This window comes from Pteropus medius, unplaced genomic scaffold, assembly GCF_902729225.1.
Source record: "Pteropus medius unplaced genomic scaffold, Ma_sr-lr_union100, whole genome shotgun sequence".
NCBI classification, from domain to species: Eukaryota; Metazoa; Chordata; class Mammalia; order Chiroptera; family Pteropodidae; genus Pteropus; species Pteropus medius.
The window spans coordinates 5,254,468-5,270,627 of NW_024349798.1; the positions used below are offsets into that span (position 1 = coordinate 5,254,468).

General features: G+C 38.5%; 1 protein-coding gene across 5 annotated transcripts in view; it reads left to right on the forward strand.

Annotated features, from left to right (window-relative positions):
- Nucleotides 1-7,943, forward strand: part of ZNF75A (zinc finger protein 75A) — a 9,819-nt gene extending 1,876 nt beyond the window's left edge. The window contains exons 3-8 of one of the 5 annotated variants that reach the window (XM_039885133.1): nucleotides 555-646; nucleotides 930-1,056; nucleotides 2,110-2,207; nucleotides 2,498-2,624; nucleotides 4,471-4,581; nucleotides 4,762-7,943. In XM_039885133.1, the coding sequence (XP_039741067.1) occupies nucleotides 555-646; nucleotides 930-1,056; nucleotides 2,110-2,207; nucleotides 2,498-2,624; nucleotides 4,471-4,581; nucleotides 4,762-5,441 (1,235 nt within the window). In that variant the 3' untranslated portion in view covers nucleotides 5,442-7,943. The remainder of the gene's footprint in view (nucleotides 1-554; nucleotides 647-929; nucleotides 1,057-2,109; nucleotides 2,208-2,497; nucleotides 2,625-4,470; nucleotides 4,582-4,761) is intronic. The other 4 variants (XM_039885136.1, XM_039885134.1, XM_039885137.1 and 1 more) reach the window with 4 other exon arrangements.
- Nucleotides 7,944-16,160: the final 8,217 nt, after the last annotated feature.

Genomic DNA, 16,160 nt, shown 5'->3' on the forward strand with positions numbered 1-16,160 from the left:
GTGGTGTTAGAATAGACCAGCTGTGGGTGAAAGTGGGGGTTGGCCTAAGGTACAGAAATACCCAAACCACAATGCCGTGGTAATTACATCATAAAATGTTCCTTAGAAAAGTGGAAAGAATTGGGGGCACTTCATCATCATAAAATACTGGAGTTGGGACCAGAAATGAGCTCTCAGTAGCAGAATATAAACAATTTTGTAGCAGGAAAGAAATAATAAATGATTTTTGAAAACTACATTTATTGTACACTGGAGTCCCTGAGTACTTCATTTTCAAAATGTTTAATTTTTATCTAACTCAAAACAATTTATGTCATGCGAAGATAATAAAAAGAGTTTTTCTTTTATTAATTTCATTCATGGGAACTCGGGAAACTGTTCTAGGGGCTAGTAGATACTTGGTTCTTACTAGCATTGAGAAGGCTACTTGGAGGTATCACACTTAAAGGAGTCCCATCTCTACTGAAAGAATCAGGATCGTCTATATTTTAGAAATGCCCTCAGGATGTTCGTAGACGTGAGAGAAGTTTCCTATGGCTCTTTTCCACCCACAGTTGGGCCTGCTCACCAGATCCTAGCCTTTCCTGAGCAGACAAATGCCAAAGACTGGACAATGGCACCTGAGCTCGTCTTGCCTGAGTCCCAGGTGAGCTGAGTTTTCGAGCTGTTTAGCACTGTCTTTCCCTACTGCCCATGAGCCACACTGCCCTGCAGGTGCTCAGAGGCTTGTTAGCCCAGAGGTTTTCCCTGGGGAACTGGACACCTCCCAGGCTGTTTGCTGATCCCTTACCTGCTACCTTTTGGCTTTCTCTTTATCATATGTGCTGTTCATTCCTTCAGTGCCTAGCCTACCATGCAATTCAAGGGCCAAATAGTAGGGCTGCTTCTAAAGTGACAGGTACTGAGCTGAAGCCCATTCTCTGTTTTAGAGCTTGTTGACATTTGAAGAAGTGGCCGTGTATTTTTCCCAGGAAGAATGGGAGTTACTGGATCCCAGTCAGAAGGCCCTCTACAATGATGTAATGCAGAAAAACTATGAGACTGTCATCTCCCTAGGTAAAGATTCTCCCATTCTCTTTATGTAGTAGTTGAGTAATTGATCATGCTCTCATCTTACTGGGAATGCACTCCTGTGAGTGAGTCTCTGTTCCAGTAGCTAGTCAGCTCTCAACTTGATAGTATATGTGGAGAAAATGTGTATCCAAGTCACCTGGGAGCTTTTCCCAAGTGTATATGCTTATTTCTTATCCTAAAATTCTTGATCCCTCCCTCCTCTCTCCACTCCAAATATACTCCATTGTCTTTTTATTTCTATGAATTCTACGACCATTTTCCTAGTATTTCAGGCCAGAAAAGTTGGGTCATCCTTTAGTCTGATCTTGTCATCCCCTGCCATTAATGCATCCGGAGTTCTCTAGCTCTACCTTTACACCATAGCCTGAGTACACCCATGTCTTATCCTCTTATCCCATTAGTATTCTAGTCTAAGCAGTGACTTCTTTAACCAGGTTCACTTTAGTAGTTTTCTAACTGGTACCTCTGCCCTTCCATAGCCTGTTTTCCACAAAGCAGCCAGAGTCTTTTAAAAACTGATAAGGTCATTTCTTTGCTTCAGAACCTTACAATACCTTCTCACACATTCAGATTAATGTCCAAACTCCTTAGGAGGCGCATAGGCCCCTCCAAGGTCAGACCCTTACCTCCCTGTCATCTCTTGCCACTCGTGCCCTGGCTCCGTCCTCCTCAGCCACACTGATCTTCTGATGTTTCTTTAACTTGCTATGTTCACTTTTACCTTTTCATTTCATTTACCATACACACTGGACTCTCTGAGTATGGCATTTTCAAACACATTAAGTTTTGCCTGGGTGAGAGCAATTTATGTCATGTGAGGAAAAAGATGAGATTTCTTTTTATTGACCTCACTCATGAAAACAGGACAGTCAGTTGGGGAACTGGTTATAAGGGCAGAGAAAGCCACTCCTACATACCATGTAATACTTATAAAGGAGTCCCATCTCTACTGAAAGAATCAGGATCGTCTATATTTTAGAAATGCCCTCAGGATATTCATAGACATGAAGGAAGTTTCCTATGGCTCTTTTCCAGCCACAGCTGAGCCTGCTCACCAGACTCTAACCTTTCCTGAGCAGATAAACACCAAAGACTGGATAATGGCTCCTGAACTCTTCTTGCCTGAGTCCCAGGTGAGCTGAGCTTTCAAGCTGTTTAGCAACTGCCTTTCCCTACTGCCCATGAGCCACACTGCCCAGTAAGTACTCAGAGACATGTTAGCCCAGATGTTCTCCCTGGGGAACTGGATACCGCCCAGGCTGTTTGCTGATCCCTTGCCTTCTTCCTTTCTGCCTGCTTTCTTTAAAAAAATCATGTGCTGTTCATTCCTTCAGTGCCTTGCCTACCATGCAATTCAAGGGCCAAATAGTAGGGCTGCTTCTAAAGTGACAGGTACTGAGCTGAAGCCCATTCTCTGTTTTAGACCTTGCTGACATTTGAAGAAGTGGCTGTGTATTTTTCCCAGGAAGAATGGGAGTTACTAGATCCCAGTCAGAAGGCCTTCTGCAATGATATAATGCAGGAAAACTATGAGAGTGTCATCTCTCTAGGTAAAGATTCTCCCATTCTCTTTATGTAGAAGTTGAGTAATTGATCATGCTCTCATCTTACTGGGAATGCACCTCTGTGAGTGAGTCTCTGTCCCAGCAGCTAGTCGACTCTCAATTTGATGGTATGCGGAGGAAAGGTGTATCCAAGTCACCTGGGAGCTTTTCTTAAGTATACATTCTTTATCTACAATCTTGATCTCATTCTCATTTTTCCTTTAAAACTCTTATCCCTTTCTCATCTCAGTAAAGGGCAACTCCATTCAACCAGTTGTTCAGAACAAGAAACATTCTCATCATAACCAGCTGTTAATGAATCACTAGTCTCTTGGCTCTGTCTTCACGGTATAGCTTGAGTCCAACTATGTTTCATCTTCTTGTGATGTTAGCGTCCTAGTCTAAGCCAGGAGCATCTCAAACCAGATCCACTTCAGAATCTTTATAACTGGTACCTCCTGCCACCACTCTTGCCCTTTCATAGTCTCTTTTCCATGCAATAGGCAGAGTCTTTTAAAACCTGAGCAGATCATGTCATTTCCCTGTTTCAAAACCTTACGATGACTTCTCATCACATTCAGAATAATATCCAAACTTCTTTCCAAGGACCCTCCAGGATATGGCCTTGTCTTGCCTCCCTGCCCTCATCTCCTGCCACTCATGCCCTTGTTCAGCCCTTCTCATCCACACTGGTCTTGCTGTTTCTTCAACTTGCCATGCTCATTTTTACCTTCCCTATCCCTCTACCTGGCACATTTTTGTGCCACACGTCAAAACTCACCTTTAGGTCTGCTCAAATATCACTTGCTGAAAGATGCCTTCCATATACTCTTTTCTCACACAGCTTCACAGAAGCAGAATCTTAAATGCTCTCTTACTAAGCTTTAGTTTTTTAAAAAACATTTATCGGATGTGGTTCCATAGTGTAGCAGTTAGCATGTCTGCTTTACATGAAGAAGGTTCTAGGTTTGTGCCCCAGTGGAGCCATGGTCCATGGTCTACGGCCATGCCACCTTGAACAAGCCCTTCTGATCTCGGAAGCTAAGCAGGGTCGGGACTGGTTAGTACTTGGATGGTAGACTACCTATAAGAAGACCAGGTGTTGAAGGCATAAATAATAATAATAATAAATAAAAAACATCACTTCTTGAGATTTTGTTTATTGATGTTTGATTGTCTCACTGTCCCAGTAGAAGATAAGTTCTGTGAGATCAGGGGCATGCTGTAGCCACTCAATACATATTTGTTGAAAGACTGAATGCTGAATACTTCCCATACATACTTGGCAATTTGTATTTAGGAAAAGTCCACTGATTCTGGTCTGTTTCATCCAACAGGATGTGAACCAGTGAGCTATTGGAGTGGTAGAAATCCTTACAAGCCCAGTGTCTGGTGCTCTAGTGATAAATAAAAAAATTGCTGTAATTATGATAGGAATCACTTGTGTATATGATACCCAATCCACTGACCGTTGGCTCTGCTAGACCTGGTCTTATTCAGAGTGAGTCTTAAAGATTTAAGAGGATTAACCTGTATTCCATGCAACCTCTAGAGTTTGGTTCCACCTTGGTCAAATATGGGGTATTCTTGGTGGCAGAAGAGGGAGAACATGCCCATGGTTCCAACGCCCTCTGTCCTTTACATCAATCAAGCTAGGTTTATTTCTCATCCTCCACTTTGCTTCTCCACCTACAAGTGCAGTATAGTGTAAACCTGATGCCTGATATGAGCAACTAGTCATTTAACTATTTGGGGTAACTGTTAAAGTGTTCTTGGTTCTTAGTAAAATAGTCTGGAATTAGTGAACCATTGTTAAGTTACCAGTCGTTGACCTGAGTTTCTTCATTTACAGCCATATTTGTGCTTCCCAAACCTAAAGTGATCTCTTGTCTAGAGCAAGGGGAAGAGCCATGGGTCCAAGGATCCCCGAATTTAAAGAACAATGACAAGGAGCTGCCTACAGGTAAATACACCATGGGAAGAGGAGAAATGTGCCTTGATAGGAACCTTTGTAAGGGCTTAACATTTTAAGATTCTACTTACCTGTTTATTAAGAATCAGAGATCTTTGAATTTTTCTTTCCATTTCTGTGATTTTCTTGCTCTGCCATTCACTTGGCTGATTCTTACATTCATTCTAACAGGATTAAAGCTCAAAAATGACACTGAAAATCATGAGGCAATATGCCTTTCTGACTTAGAAATACAAGCACCAGGAGACATAATGTCAAAAAAGGCCAGAGCGAAAGTTCCCCAGAAAACAGCAGGCAAAGAAAATTATGGTGAGATGCACAGGATGGGGAAATGGCACCGAGATTTGCCAGCAAAGAAAAGAAAGAAACTTTCAACCTGGAAACAAGAGTTGCTGAAACTTATGGTTCGTCACAAGAAAGAACGTGCAGGAGAGAAGCCTTTTAAATGCCAGGAATGTGGGAAAAGCTTTCGAGTTAGCTCTGACCTTATTAAGCACCAAAGAATTCATACTGAAGAGAAACCGTATAAATGTCCACAGTGTGATAAGAGGTTTAGATGGAGTTCAGATCTTAATAAGCACTTAACAACACACCAAGGAATAAAACCATATAAATGCTCATGGTGTGGGAAAAGCTTCAGTCAAAATACAAATCTACACACACATCAAAGAACTCACACTGGAGAGAAGCCCTTTTCTTGTCATGAATGTGGGAAAAATTTTAGTCAGAATTCCCACCTGATTAAACACCGGAGAACCCACACAGGTGAGCAGCCTTATTCCTGTAGTGTATGCAGAAGAAACTTCAGCAGGCGGTCAAGCCTTCTTAGACATCAGAAACTCCACCAGTGAAAGGAAGATTGTCCAGTGTCTTCATTCTGAACAAATTCAAGTGGAGCTTGACCCTAAAGTTTATGAAAAAATACAGAATTATGAAGCATAAAGATTTTTCATCAGTGAAAAATTTGGAGACATAAACAGGTGTCCCAGAAAGGAATCAAGGTTGACTCTGCAGTACATGTATTTAAGTTGTACTACTTACCCTTTTTACTTAAACACTTCAGGGAATCCCTTAGCAAGAGAAGTATCTGAAGAACATTCTAAATAATAGAAAAAGCTGTTTGGGATTGTACCTGGCAATATAGCAAATATAGCTTCAAATAGCATATGCAGCCATGAATCAATTAGTCTTCAAAGGTCACAGAGGTAAATATTGTTGGTTTTACATTGATCTCCCCATCCCCTCTTTAAACACATGATAGAAATATTTGTACCATGGTCTTTCATAACGAAAGCAATAATATACTTGTTTCATTGCATGTCATTATCTTCAGGGTAGCAGGTTTCCAATTTCAATAGTCTCATGGGGGCAGAAATGAATTCTAATGTAAAGTTTTTAAGAACCAAATTGGATTATCTTGACATCGATTCCTCGAACTTTTTATGAATTGAATTAGCACAATATTTACTATGATGAAATCATATTTACTTCACCACTAGGGAATCTGCCAGACAACTAACTAATAATGCACTATCTTATGCTTCTTACTGGTGCTGTTTGAAAAAAGGAAAACATTTCTAATGAGATCAGATGGAAACGGGTTGGAATATTAGCCATGGAATATATGTTGGATGTAAAGAAGAATTTTCTGCAATAATAAATTAGATTGTTTTCTTTCCTCACGATGTTAGTAGGATAAAATAGCCATTAAAATTAGCACTTTCATGAGGCCTGAAAGAAAATTAATGAAAGTTCAGGATTAACTTCTCAGTTATTTGTTTGTGTGCTTTTTCATTTGACTTTTGTTTGTTAAGAATCAGGAGAGAGTTAAGTTTGAGAAGTGGAGCATGTACTGCAGTCAAGATTCTGTGGTTCACTGGCATGATGGCCTAGGAATCCAGTTAGCAGGAGACCAGCTTTCTAAAAGGAAAGTTTTGGGAACTGATGCTGAGTGGTTGGCAAAAGTTGGTGAACCCACATCTATTTTGGTTGTCTTACACTGTAAACTATTAAGCAGGAAGGGTCTACCAGCGTCTGTTTTCTCCAGCACACTATTTAGCAGTAGCCTTAGATAATAAGTTTGATAGACTGCTGAAAATCTCTGTAGGCTTCAGATTTTCTGATAACTCACGCTTTACAACAGTGACTCAAATGTGTTCCTGTTAGAGCTTGTAGGTAGTATCAGAAAAGGGGTTATATTATGTCTTCCAAATCTCTTATTTTATAAACAAGGAAGTTAAGCCTCAAAGAGATAGGTGGACTTTTTCAAGACCCCATAGCTAGTGGGTTTGTTGGCTGTCACTTGGCTTCATTAGACAGACTTGAAGACAGGTTTAACAGGACTGATTTGTATGTTATCTCTCCAGAACCAGCTTGGATGACATTGTATTATATCTATTTCCAGCTTATAAAACATTCTTGTTCCTTGATTGATTACTGAAACACTCTTAAGTCTCCATTTTCTCTATGAAATAGAGAAACACTCACCTCAGGGTTGATCTGAGGATCACAGGGATTCATGAAAGAAAAGCACCTACCAGCCTGGCCAACAGTAGATGCTCAGTCCATGTACATTTTTCTTTCCTTTTCCTGTGCTCCCTAGATATGTTGGGAGGACTGACTACATTAAAGAAGCAGATGCGTTTGTGGCTGTTGCAGCTCTTGAGTAGCTGAGCACTGGTGGTTGTTATGCTGACTTGATTTGGTCCATGGCTTCAGTGCCTTTTGGTGTAAGTCACCTGAGCTTTGGTCTTGTATGCTCAGCAAGATTTTACTTCCTTTCCCAAAATTAAATATACCAAGTATTATATCTTAAGCACAGCCAGCTCTGAAGCTCTGATCTACGTTATTCTCACTCAGCACCCTCAGCTTTAGAACCCTGGGACTCTGTCTTTTTTTCCCAAGATATGTGTGAATTTCTTGCTCGCACTGCATTCATTCATTTAATTTAATGAAGGTCTATTTTGTACCTAGGCTGTGTTCTAGACCTAGGATATAGTAGTGAACAAAAGACATCTTATCCTATGGGGCTTGTAGTCTTTTGAATAGTAAAATGGAGAATGGTTATGCATTTCTGCTTCTTGTAGTTAGACAGGGTTATGAGGTTTTGGTCAGTGGGTTGTGAGCAGAAGCCTCATTTCTGGGCTGAAGCATTTATTTGTTGGTACAAGACTCTGTATTGCTCTCTTTTCCTGCCTCAGTCATGGAAGCACATACAGAGAGAGGAGTCTTGAGATCAAACCAACCTGGAATGCTGAGTCCCTCACATGACTGATTAGCTGTTCTAGTGAATCCCTCAGATCTGTAATGTACCTTGTGGGAAAGAAAAATAAATTTTTGTGTTTAACCACTGAGGTGTTGGTGCTGTGTATTTTTACAGTATAACCTGGTTTGTCTTAATAGCAGTGGCTATTGTACGAGAGCTCTGGAGCCTTTTTTTTTTCCCCCATTCCACTTGGCCTTTGGCTCACAAGAGAAATCTAGATTCCTCTAGATGCGCCACTAAACTGATATATCACTGATGGGAACAGTGTAAGTGATTGGAGCTTTTAAGTCTGTAGATGATATTAAAGAAAGACTGGTTGCTAATGAGGGAACAAATCCTGGGTAGATCAGTTGTTCAAATGGACAAGGCAACCTCTCTTTCCTCTGTGGCCTTCTTCATTTTTCCTTGTTTTTCTCCCTGTGCTCCACTACCCACATGCACAAGATGTGTTTCTATTGATTAGTGGGCTAGGGAGAAGTAAGGGTTGCCTTTCATTCTTCATGTGACTGCATTAGACTTCAAGGAATGGTTTGGTAACTACCCTTGTACTTTCTGTGAGTTGTGCCTCAAAAAGCATGGGACCTCGGGTAGAAGCAAAATTTCCAGATTGGTGTAGAAAGAAAGGTAGCTGCTCTTCCTAGACAGTCAAGAAGAAGCTTGCGCAGAAAAGTAGGAACAAGACACTTCATTTGGTGAGAGAAGCCTCCAATGGGAATGTCCTATCTTAGGCAGTAACCAGCAGCACGATGTCTCACAACTACTTACGCTTGAAATGTGGGATGGATATGTGGAAGTTAGAAGGAACTTTTATAGGCTAGTAACAAGGATGAGAGCAGATTACTAAAAAAACTACCTAAAATCAAAATCTATTGAGGCTTGTTTTAAAAATGAACTCTGAGACGCAACCCTGTATTCACTCTCCAATGTTAGTATTAAAGGTCTCAGAAATATGTCCTCCATAACCAGATGACTTCTAGGACAGATCGAAAGTGCTTTCTTTTAGTCTGTTCATATAACAGTCTTAAGTGGCTCCAAGGTTGGTTCTGAGTGCTGGATCATTGACCAAGGCTAGCCCCCAAATCTTTGACCCCTTTTCTGCACTGTTGTAAGTGGCCACAGTGCGGGGACCATCCAAGACTCAGAGTTCTTTTTGCTTTTAAGTAGACTGGAACCTCAAGCTGATCTTGAGAACCTCAGCTATCTTTTAACTGGAGGATAACAACAGGAGAGCTTGGGATAAAACTAAAACTAAAACTGCTGGGGTTTTGGTCAATTTTTGGAACAATGAGTAGTTTAATTCCTCTGGCGAGCTTGCGAGAAAGGATGCTAAGCAGCCTTTTCTATAACTGGACAGTTGGGGTAACAAAAGATTTAAACTCCATAAAGGATTTTTTAAGCATGCACTGAGTCACTCCACTGACAAGTGCTTACTGAATACCTTCTGCAGTTTCCACTCTCATGTGTAATGGATCAAGGCTACCTGTTATTTTTCTTTCAGGGCCTTTGCCTCTAGTGCTTAGAGTAGATTATTTACTGAAAGTTTCCTCACATCCTTATTTGTGGTTTCTCTCCTGTATAGAGTCTGAAGCTCCCTCATGGAGGAAATGTTAAAGCTTTTCCTGCACTCTATATTTCTGTGGTTCTTTCCAAACAAGTATACAAGCATATTGTTACTGAATCTTTTCCACACTTGTCACTGTTACACTTCTCATGTGGGTTCAGTGGGGAGGAAGGCCAGAGCACCATTTGAAGCACCTACCAAACTTGCTGTATATGTAAGGTTTCCTTCGTGTGTAACTTCTCCAATGGGCAAGATACTGGGCCATACTGAAATGCTTTCCGCAGTCAGGCACCTATAAGGCTTTCCTCCTGTATGATTCACCCACATGTGATGCCTGTATTTGACTTAAAGCAGTTCCCCCATCTACCTTTCATGAGAAGAATTAAGCAAGCAAGCTCTTGCAATGAGTTTCAGATTTAGGAAAACTATCAGAATCACTTTTCATTTCTACCACAGTCAACGATTAATCTGAGTTGCACCAATATTAGCACTAACACACAAAAAATTTAAGCTTAACACCATTTGAATACACTGCACCTTTAAGGAAAAACTTAGAAAGCTTACTGTTGAATATTTTAAACCAATGGATATAATATTTCCAACATTATAATTTTCACAGCATTTGTTCATGACTTGTACCATTTCAAAACATTTGAAAAAAAAAGTGAAGAATCTTTAATGTTCAGGAAAAGTAAAATATTTTTAACTTTAGAAAAATCTTTAAAAAGTTTCAGTAACTTAAGGAATGATAGTTTCTTACACAGAGGAGTTAGGAAAATGATTTTTTTAAAAAATGTTTCATCCTTTAACTATGGTAAGTAAACATTACCCAGCATTAAAGCTATTTACCTTCCTAAAAGGAGAAGCTCATATTTCCAATCTTATTCTTCTTTGAATAAAGAGGTGCTTCTACAATATTCTCTTCTTGGGGCTCTGTAAAGATCCCACATTTCAAAATCCAGACTGGCACAGGGACTCTTTCTTCCCTTGACCTTCACTCATGCACTAGTCAGTCATATCTGCTCTTATTGAATCTTCAGTGTTGAGCACAAGACTGATAAGTTATAATATGTAATTAAAAATGAAAATGAAAATATATCAAATAGGAAAACTTGCCACAGCCACCTGAACATTAGCTTTGGTTACTCGGATCATCCCCTGGCTCACTAATCTCCCGTCTTCAGGAATTGAGTATTTAACAGACATATAATGGCCACGATACCAGTTTTGTTCTTTACTGGAAAGATGGAAAAGAGCATGCAGGTCCTGTGAAGGAGCACACAGAGAAATCATATGCTGGGAACATATAAATGTCTAAGGCTATTTTTCTGTCTGCATGAATGCTTAAGCCCAGAACTCAGGGAGCTTCACCCTGGAATAGAAAGACTGGATTCCATGTGCACCCCAGGAAAAGTATCCCAGCACCTATCTTGACAATGTCTGTTTTCCAGCACTTGCCAATAACAAGGGCCTGGATGCACAGAACCTAGGGGTCTTGCAAGGACTTGGCACCTCTCCTACGGACTCTCTCAACACTGAGCTATACAGAAAGATCTGGAAGGGACCTTAGAAATCTGGCTTTGTCATTGGGTCCCAGACTGGTTCTCAGAAAGAACCTCATTTTTTTTTTCTTCCAGATAACCCCTTGTAGTTAACCAGGGTGCTGTGCCCTCCAAAATCATTTCTAGTGTCTGTACACAGGCTAGGGCATGGTAACAGTCTCTCCTATAACCATCTTCTCTCAGGATCAAGGTGGCCTGGGACTTGCAGGTAACAGAAAAAGCTGTTCAATTTTGAATTCCCCTCAACAATGAATGAGAGTTCCTGTTGCTCCATATCCTTGTCAGCATTTGTTGTCAGTGTTTTTGGATTTTCACCATTCCGATAGTTGTATTGTGCTATCTCATCATTTTAACTTGCAATTCCCTAATGACATGATGTGGGGCATCTTTTCATATGCTTATTTATCATCTGTGTACCTTGTTTGGTGGGGTATCTGTTCAGATCTTTTGCCCATTTTTAAATCAGGTCATTTTCTTATTGTTGAGTTTTGAGAGTTCTTTGCATAATTTGTATAGCAGTCCTTTATCAGATGTGTCTTTTGCAAATATTTTCTCCCAGTCTGTAGCTTATCTTCTCATTCTTTTGACAGTATCTTTTGCAGAGCAGAAGTTTTTAATTTTAATGAAGTCCAGCTTATCAATTATTTCTTTCATGGATTGTACCGTTAGTGTTGTATCTAAAGTCACCACCAAACCCAAGGTCATGTAAGTTTTCTCCTGTGATATCTTATAGGAGTTTTATTATTTTGTGGTTTACGTTTAGGTTTTGAGTTAATTTTGTAAATTCCTCTGAGGGGTTGTAAAAGAGTGTAAAATCTATGTAGATTCTTTTTTTTTTTTTTTTGCGTGTATATGTCCAGTTGTTCTAGCACCATTTGTTGAAAAGGCTATCTTTTGTCCATTTTATTGCCTTTGCTCCTTTGTCAACAATCAATTCACCATATTTATATGATCTGTTTCTTGGCTCTCTAGTCTGTTTAAAGCTACATTAATCAAGATGGTGTGGTACTGTTGATATAGGCCTGCTCTTTCAACAGTACCACACCGTCTTGATTAATATAGCTTTAGAGTAAGTTGGTGCCCAGTAACGTCAGTCCTCCAACTTTGTTTTTCTTCTTTAATATTGTGTTGGCTATTCTGGGTCTTTTGCCTGTCCATTTATATTTTAAAATCAGTTTGTCAATATACACAAAATAACTTGCTGGGATTTTCGTTGAGATTCCATTCAATCTATAGATCAAGTTGAGAAGAACTGCCATCTTGAAAATACTGAATATTCGTATATATGAACATGGAATATCTCCACATTTAGTTAGTTCTTTGATTGCTTTCATCTTGTAGTTTTCTTCATTAGATCTTGTACATATTTTGTTAAATTTATACCTGAGTATTTTTTTGTCCTAATGTAGATCGTATTTATGTTTTTAATTTCAAATTCCAATTGTTCATTGTGGATATATAGGAAAATGATTGACATTTTAAAAAATTTTATTTTATTATTAGTTTCAAGTATACAGTACATTGGTTAGACAATTATATAGTTTAAAAAACGATCCCCTTAATTGTGCTTTCTCTCCTCTGGCTCTCCACCGAGCCATTACATTAATGCTAACTGCATTCCCTATGCTGTACTCCCCATCCCTGTGACTATCAACTACTAATTTGTATTTCTTTAACCCTTCACCCCATTCTCCCAGTCCCCCAACTCTCCTCACCAGATTGTCCTCTATATTTGTGAGTCTGCTTTTGATTAGTTTGTTCTTTTTGTTCCTTCGATTCTGCATATAAGCGAAATCATATGGTATTTATCTTTCTCTGTCTGACTTATTTCTCTCAGCATAATAACCTCTAGGTCCATCTATGTCATTGCAAATGGTAGGATTTCATTTTTTTAATGGCTGAGTAATATTCCATTGTATATACAAACCATAACTTCTTTATCCAATCGTCTGTTGATGGGCATTTAGGTTGCTTCCATATATTGGCTATTGTAAATTGTGCTGCCATGAACATAGGGGTGCATAGATCTTTACAAATTATTGTTTTGGATAAATACTCAGAAGTGCAATTGCTGGGTCGAAAGGTATATCCACATTTAATTTTTTGAGAAACCTCCAGACTGTTTTCCATAGTGGTTGTATCAGTTTGCAATCCCACCAACAGTGTATGAGAGTTCCCTTTTCTCCACATCCTCACAAACACTTGTTGTTCTTTGATTTATTGATGATAGCCATTCTGACAGGTGCGAAGTGATATCTCATTGTGGTTCTAATTTGCATTTCTCTGATGATTAGTGACTTTGAGTATCTTTTCATATGTATATTGGCCATCTGTATTTCCTTTTTGGAGAAGTATCTATTCAGGTCTTCTGCCCATTTTTTAACTGGATTGTTTGTTTTTCTGTTGTTGAGTTGTATGAATTCTTTATATATTTTGGATATTAACCTCTTATCAGATGTATCTTTTCCCATTCATTCGGTTGTCTTTTTGTTTTGTTGATGGTTTCCTTTGCTGTAAAAAAATCTTTAGTTTGATGTAGTCCCATTTGTTTATTTTTTCTTTTGTTTCCCTTGCCCAAGGAGGTAAAGTGATTTACTTTTGTATACTAATCTTGTAACCTGCCACTTTGCTACAAATGCTTTATTAGTTCCAGGAATTTTCTGTGAATTCTTTGGGGTTTTGTACATAGATGTTCATGTTATCTGTGAAAAAGGACAGTTTTATTTCTTCTTTTTTTTCTGTATGCTTTTTATTTTTGTTTATATCTTATTATATTATCTATGGCTTCTAGTATGATGTTTAAGAGAAGGGCTAAGAGGGGACACCCTTGCCTTGTTCTTGACCTTAATGGGAAAGCTTCTAGTTTCTCACAATTAAGTATGCTATTATTTGCAGGGGTTTTGTGGATTTTTTGGTAAATTTTTATATTAAGTTGAGGAAGTTCCCATCTATTTCTAGTTTGCTGAGAGTTTTTATCATGATGGGTGTTAGATCTTGTCAAATGCTTTTTCTGCATCTTCTGATATGATCATGTGATTTTTATTCTTTACATCATTGATACGATGGATTACATTAATTTATTGTTGAGTTTTGAACCAGACTTGCATACCTAGAATAAATTCCACTGTATAATTTTTATTATACATTGTCAGATTTAATTTGTTGATGTTTTGTTAAGGATTTCTTAATCTATATTTATGAGAGATGTTGGTTTATTGTTTCCTTATAATGTCTTATTCTTTTTTCTTTTTTTATATTAGAGTAATGCTTGCCTCACAGAATTCCTCATCACCACTCCTATCTACCGCAGGTACTTCTTGTCTTTTATTAAGCTAATCCTTTAGCTCTACAGACTACCCAGCTTTCTGATCTCTGACCATAGCTTTACACCTATATTGCAGTTTTAGAAGATATCATTCAGTGCCCTCTATTCTATTCCACTGGAAGCTTTACATGTGGGAAACTGCTTCTTTGCATCCATATTCCTTTTCCTCTCTCCCAACAACCCTGATTTCATTTGGAGATGTGAGCTTCCTGACCTTGGTTTCTAGGAGTGGAGAATGTGATCTAAACTAAGTTACTAAGAGGAGGAGTCCATCTCTCAGTTAGAATATGGCTCAAGGTTAGGCATATGACAGTAGGCTGGTCCCATCAGGACTTTTGTTGGAAATGCTAGAACAAATTCAGCTCTTGCTGGATGATACACATATAACCCAGTAGTCGTTGACAGTTTTCTTGATATTAGGAGAGACCTGAGCTTTAGCATGAAAGGTGGCATAGAAGGTAGAGCAAAATGATAAATATTTATCTTGGTGACACTGTTGAGTTGTCAGATCAAGCATCACCTGACAACTAGAACTGTCCTGGCCTTTCCAGCTACATTGAATCTATACATTTCCTTTTATTGTTTAAGCCAGTGTGAATAGGGTTTTCTATTCATTGTAACTGAAAGAATTCTAATACATAGAGTAATAAGCGATTTATGATATATGTAGGAGATGAACAATCCTTTTATATATACCAACTTTTAAGTTATTATGGAAATTATCAAACATACATAAAAGTAGAGACAATAATATGAGAGACCTCTAATAGGCTTCAACAGTTATAAACATTTTGTCAATTTTGTTTCATCTATCCCAGTTTATTGTTTCTATTTTGAGAGGGTTGTCTATTTGTTTTGGAGCATTTTAAAGCCAATCTCAGACATGATAACATTTCACCCATAAATAGTTTATAAGATATAAATAATTCTTGAAATCTCTGCCCTAAACCATCTTTGAGAAAGAATCCTCACTCAGCAGAGGCCTTCTCTCTCACAGGAGGCAAGGTTAATTGAGAACATGAGAGCTTCCTTTCCCTCCCTCAGAGCACAACCAGAACTTGACTGACACCTCTCAAGATGGCTTTGTAAGAGGACTCTCTTGGCCTCCTCCCCAGAGTATTCATTTATTCAATACTCTGGTTCAAAACTCAACAATAAATTAATGTAATCCATTAAACCAAAATGCCTTATAATGAGAGTGATCCAGAAAGGATGCTAGGTGTCTTTAAAGATCCCCAGAGCAACTCGTTAAGAAAAAACTACATGATTAACTGGTGTACTTTTAATGAGCCCCAGAGTGATTCACTCACTAAGAGTACAATGGCAACAGTTAATTGCTGGTTTCCTGGAAGCCACTAAAGAACAAAATAATAATAATAATTACCCTCTAGCATATTTAAATAGAGTATTTCCCAGGAGCGGAAACTCTTCTCATTTACCTACTTGCATTGGCTTTGGAATACTAAAAACATTAGAATTTCATTATAATTCACTTTATATTTACTAACATGGGTACAATAAAAAAGACAGATAATAACAAGTGTTATAATAGATGTGGAGAAATTGGAACCCTCATACACTGCTAATAGGAATGTTAAATGATTCAGCAATTGTAGAAAACATTTTGGTTGTCCTTCAAAAAGTTAAGCACAAAATTACCATTTGACCCAGCAATTTCACCCCTAAGTACATACTCAAGAGAAGTAAAAATTTATGTCCAAACTTTGTATATGAATGTACATAGTAGATTCACAATAGCCCAGAACTAGAAATGACTGAAGTGTCCATCAAATGATGAATGGATAAACAAATGTAGTATATTCATACAACAGAATAGTATTTAGCAGTAAAAAGAAA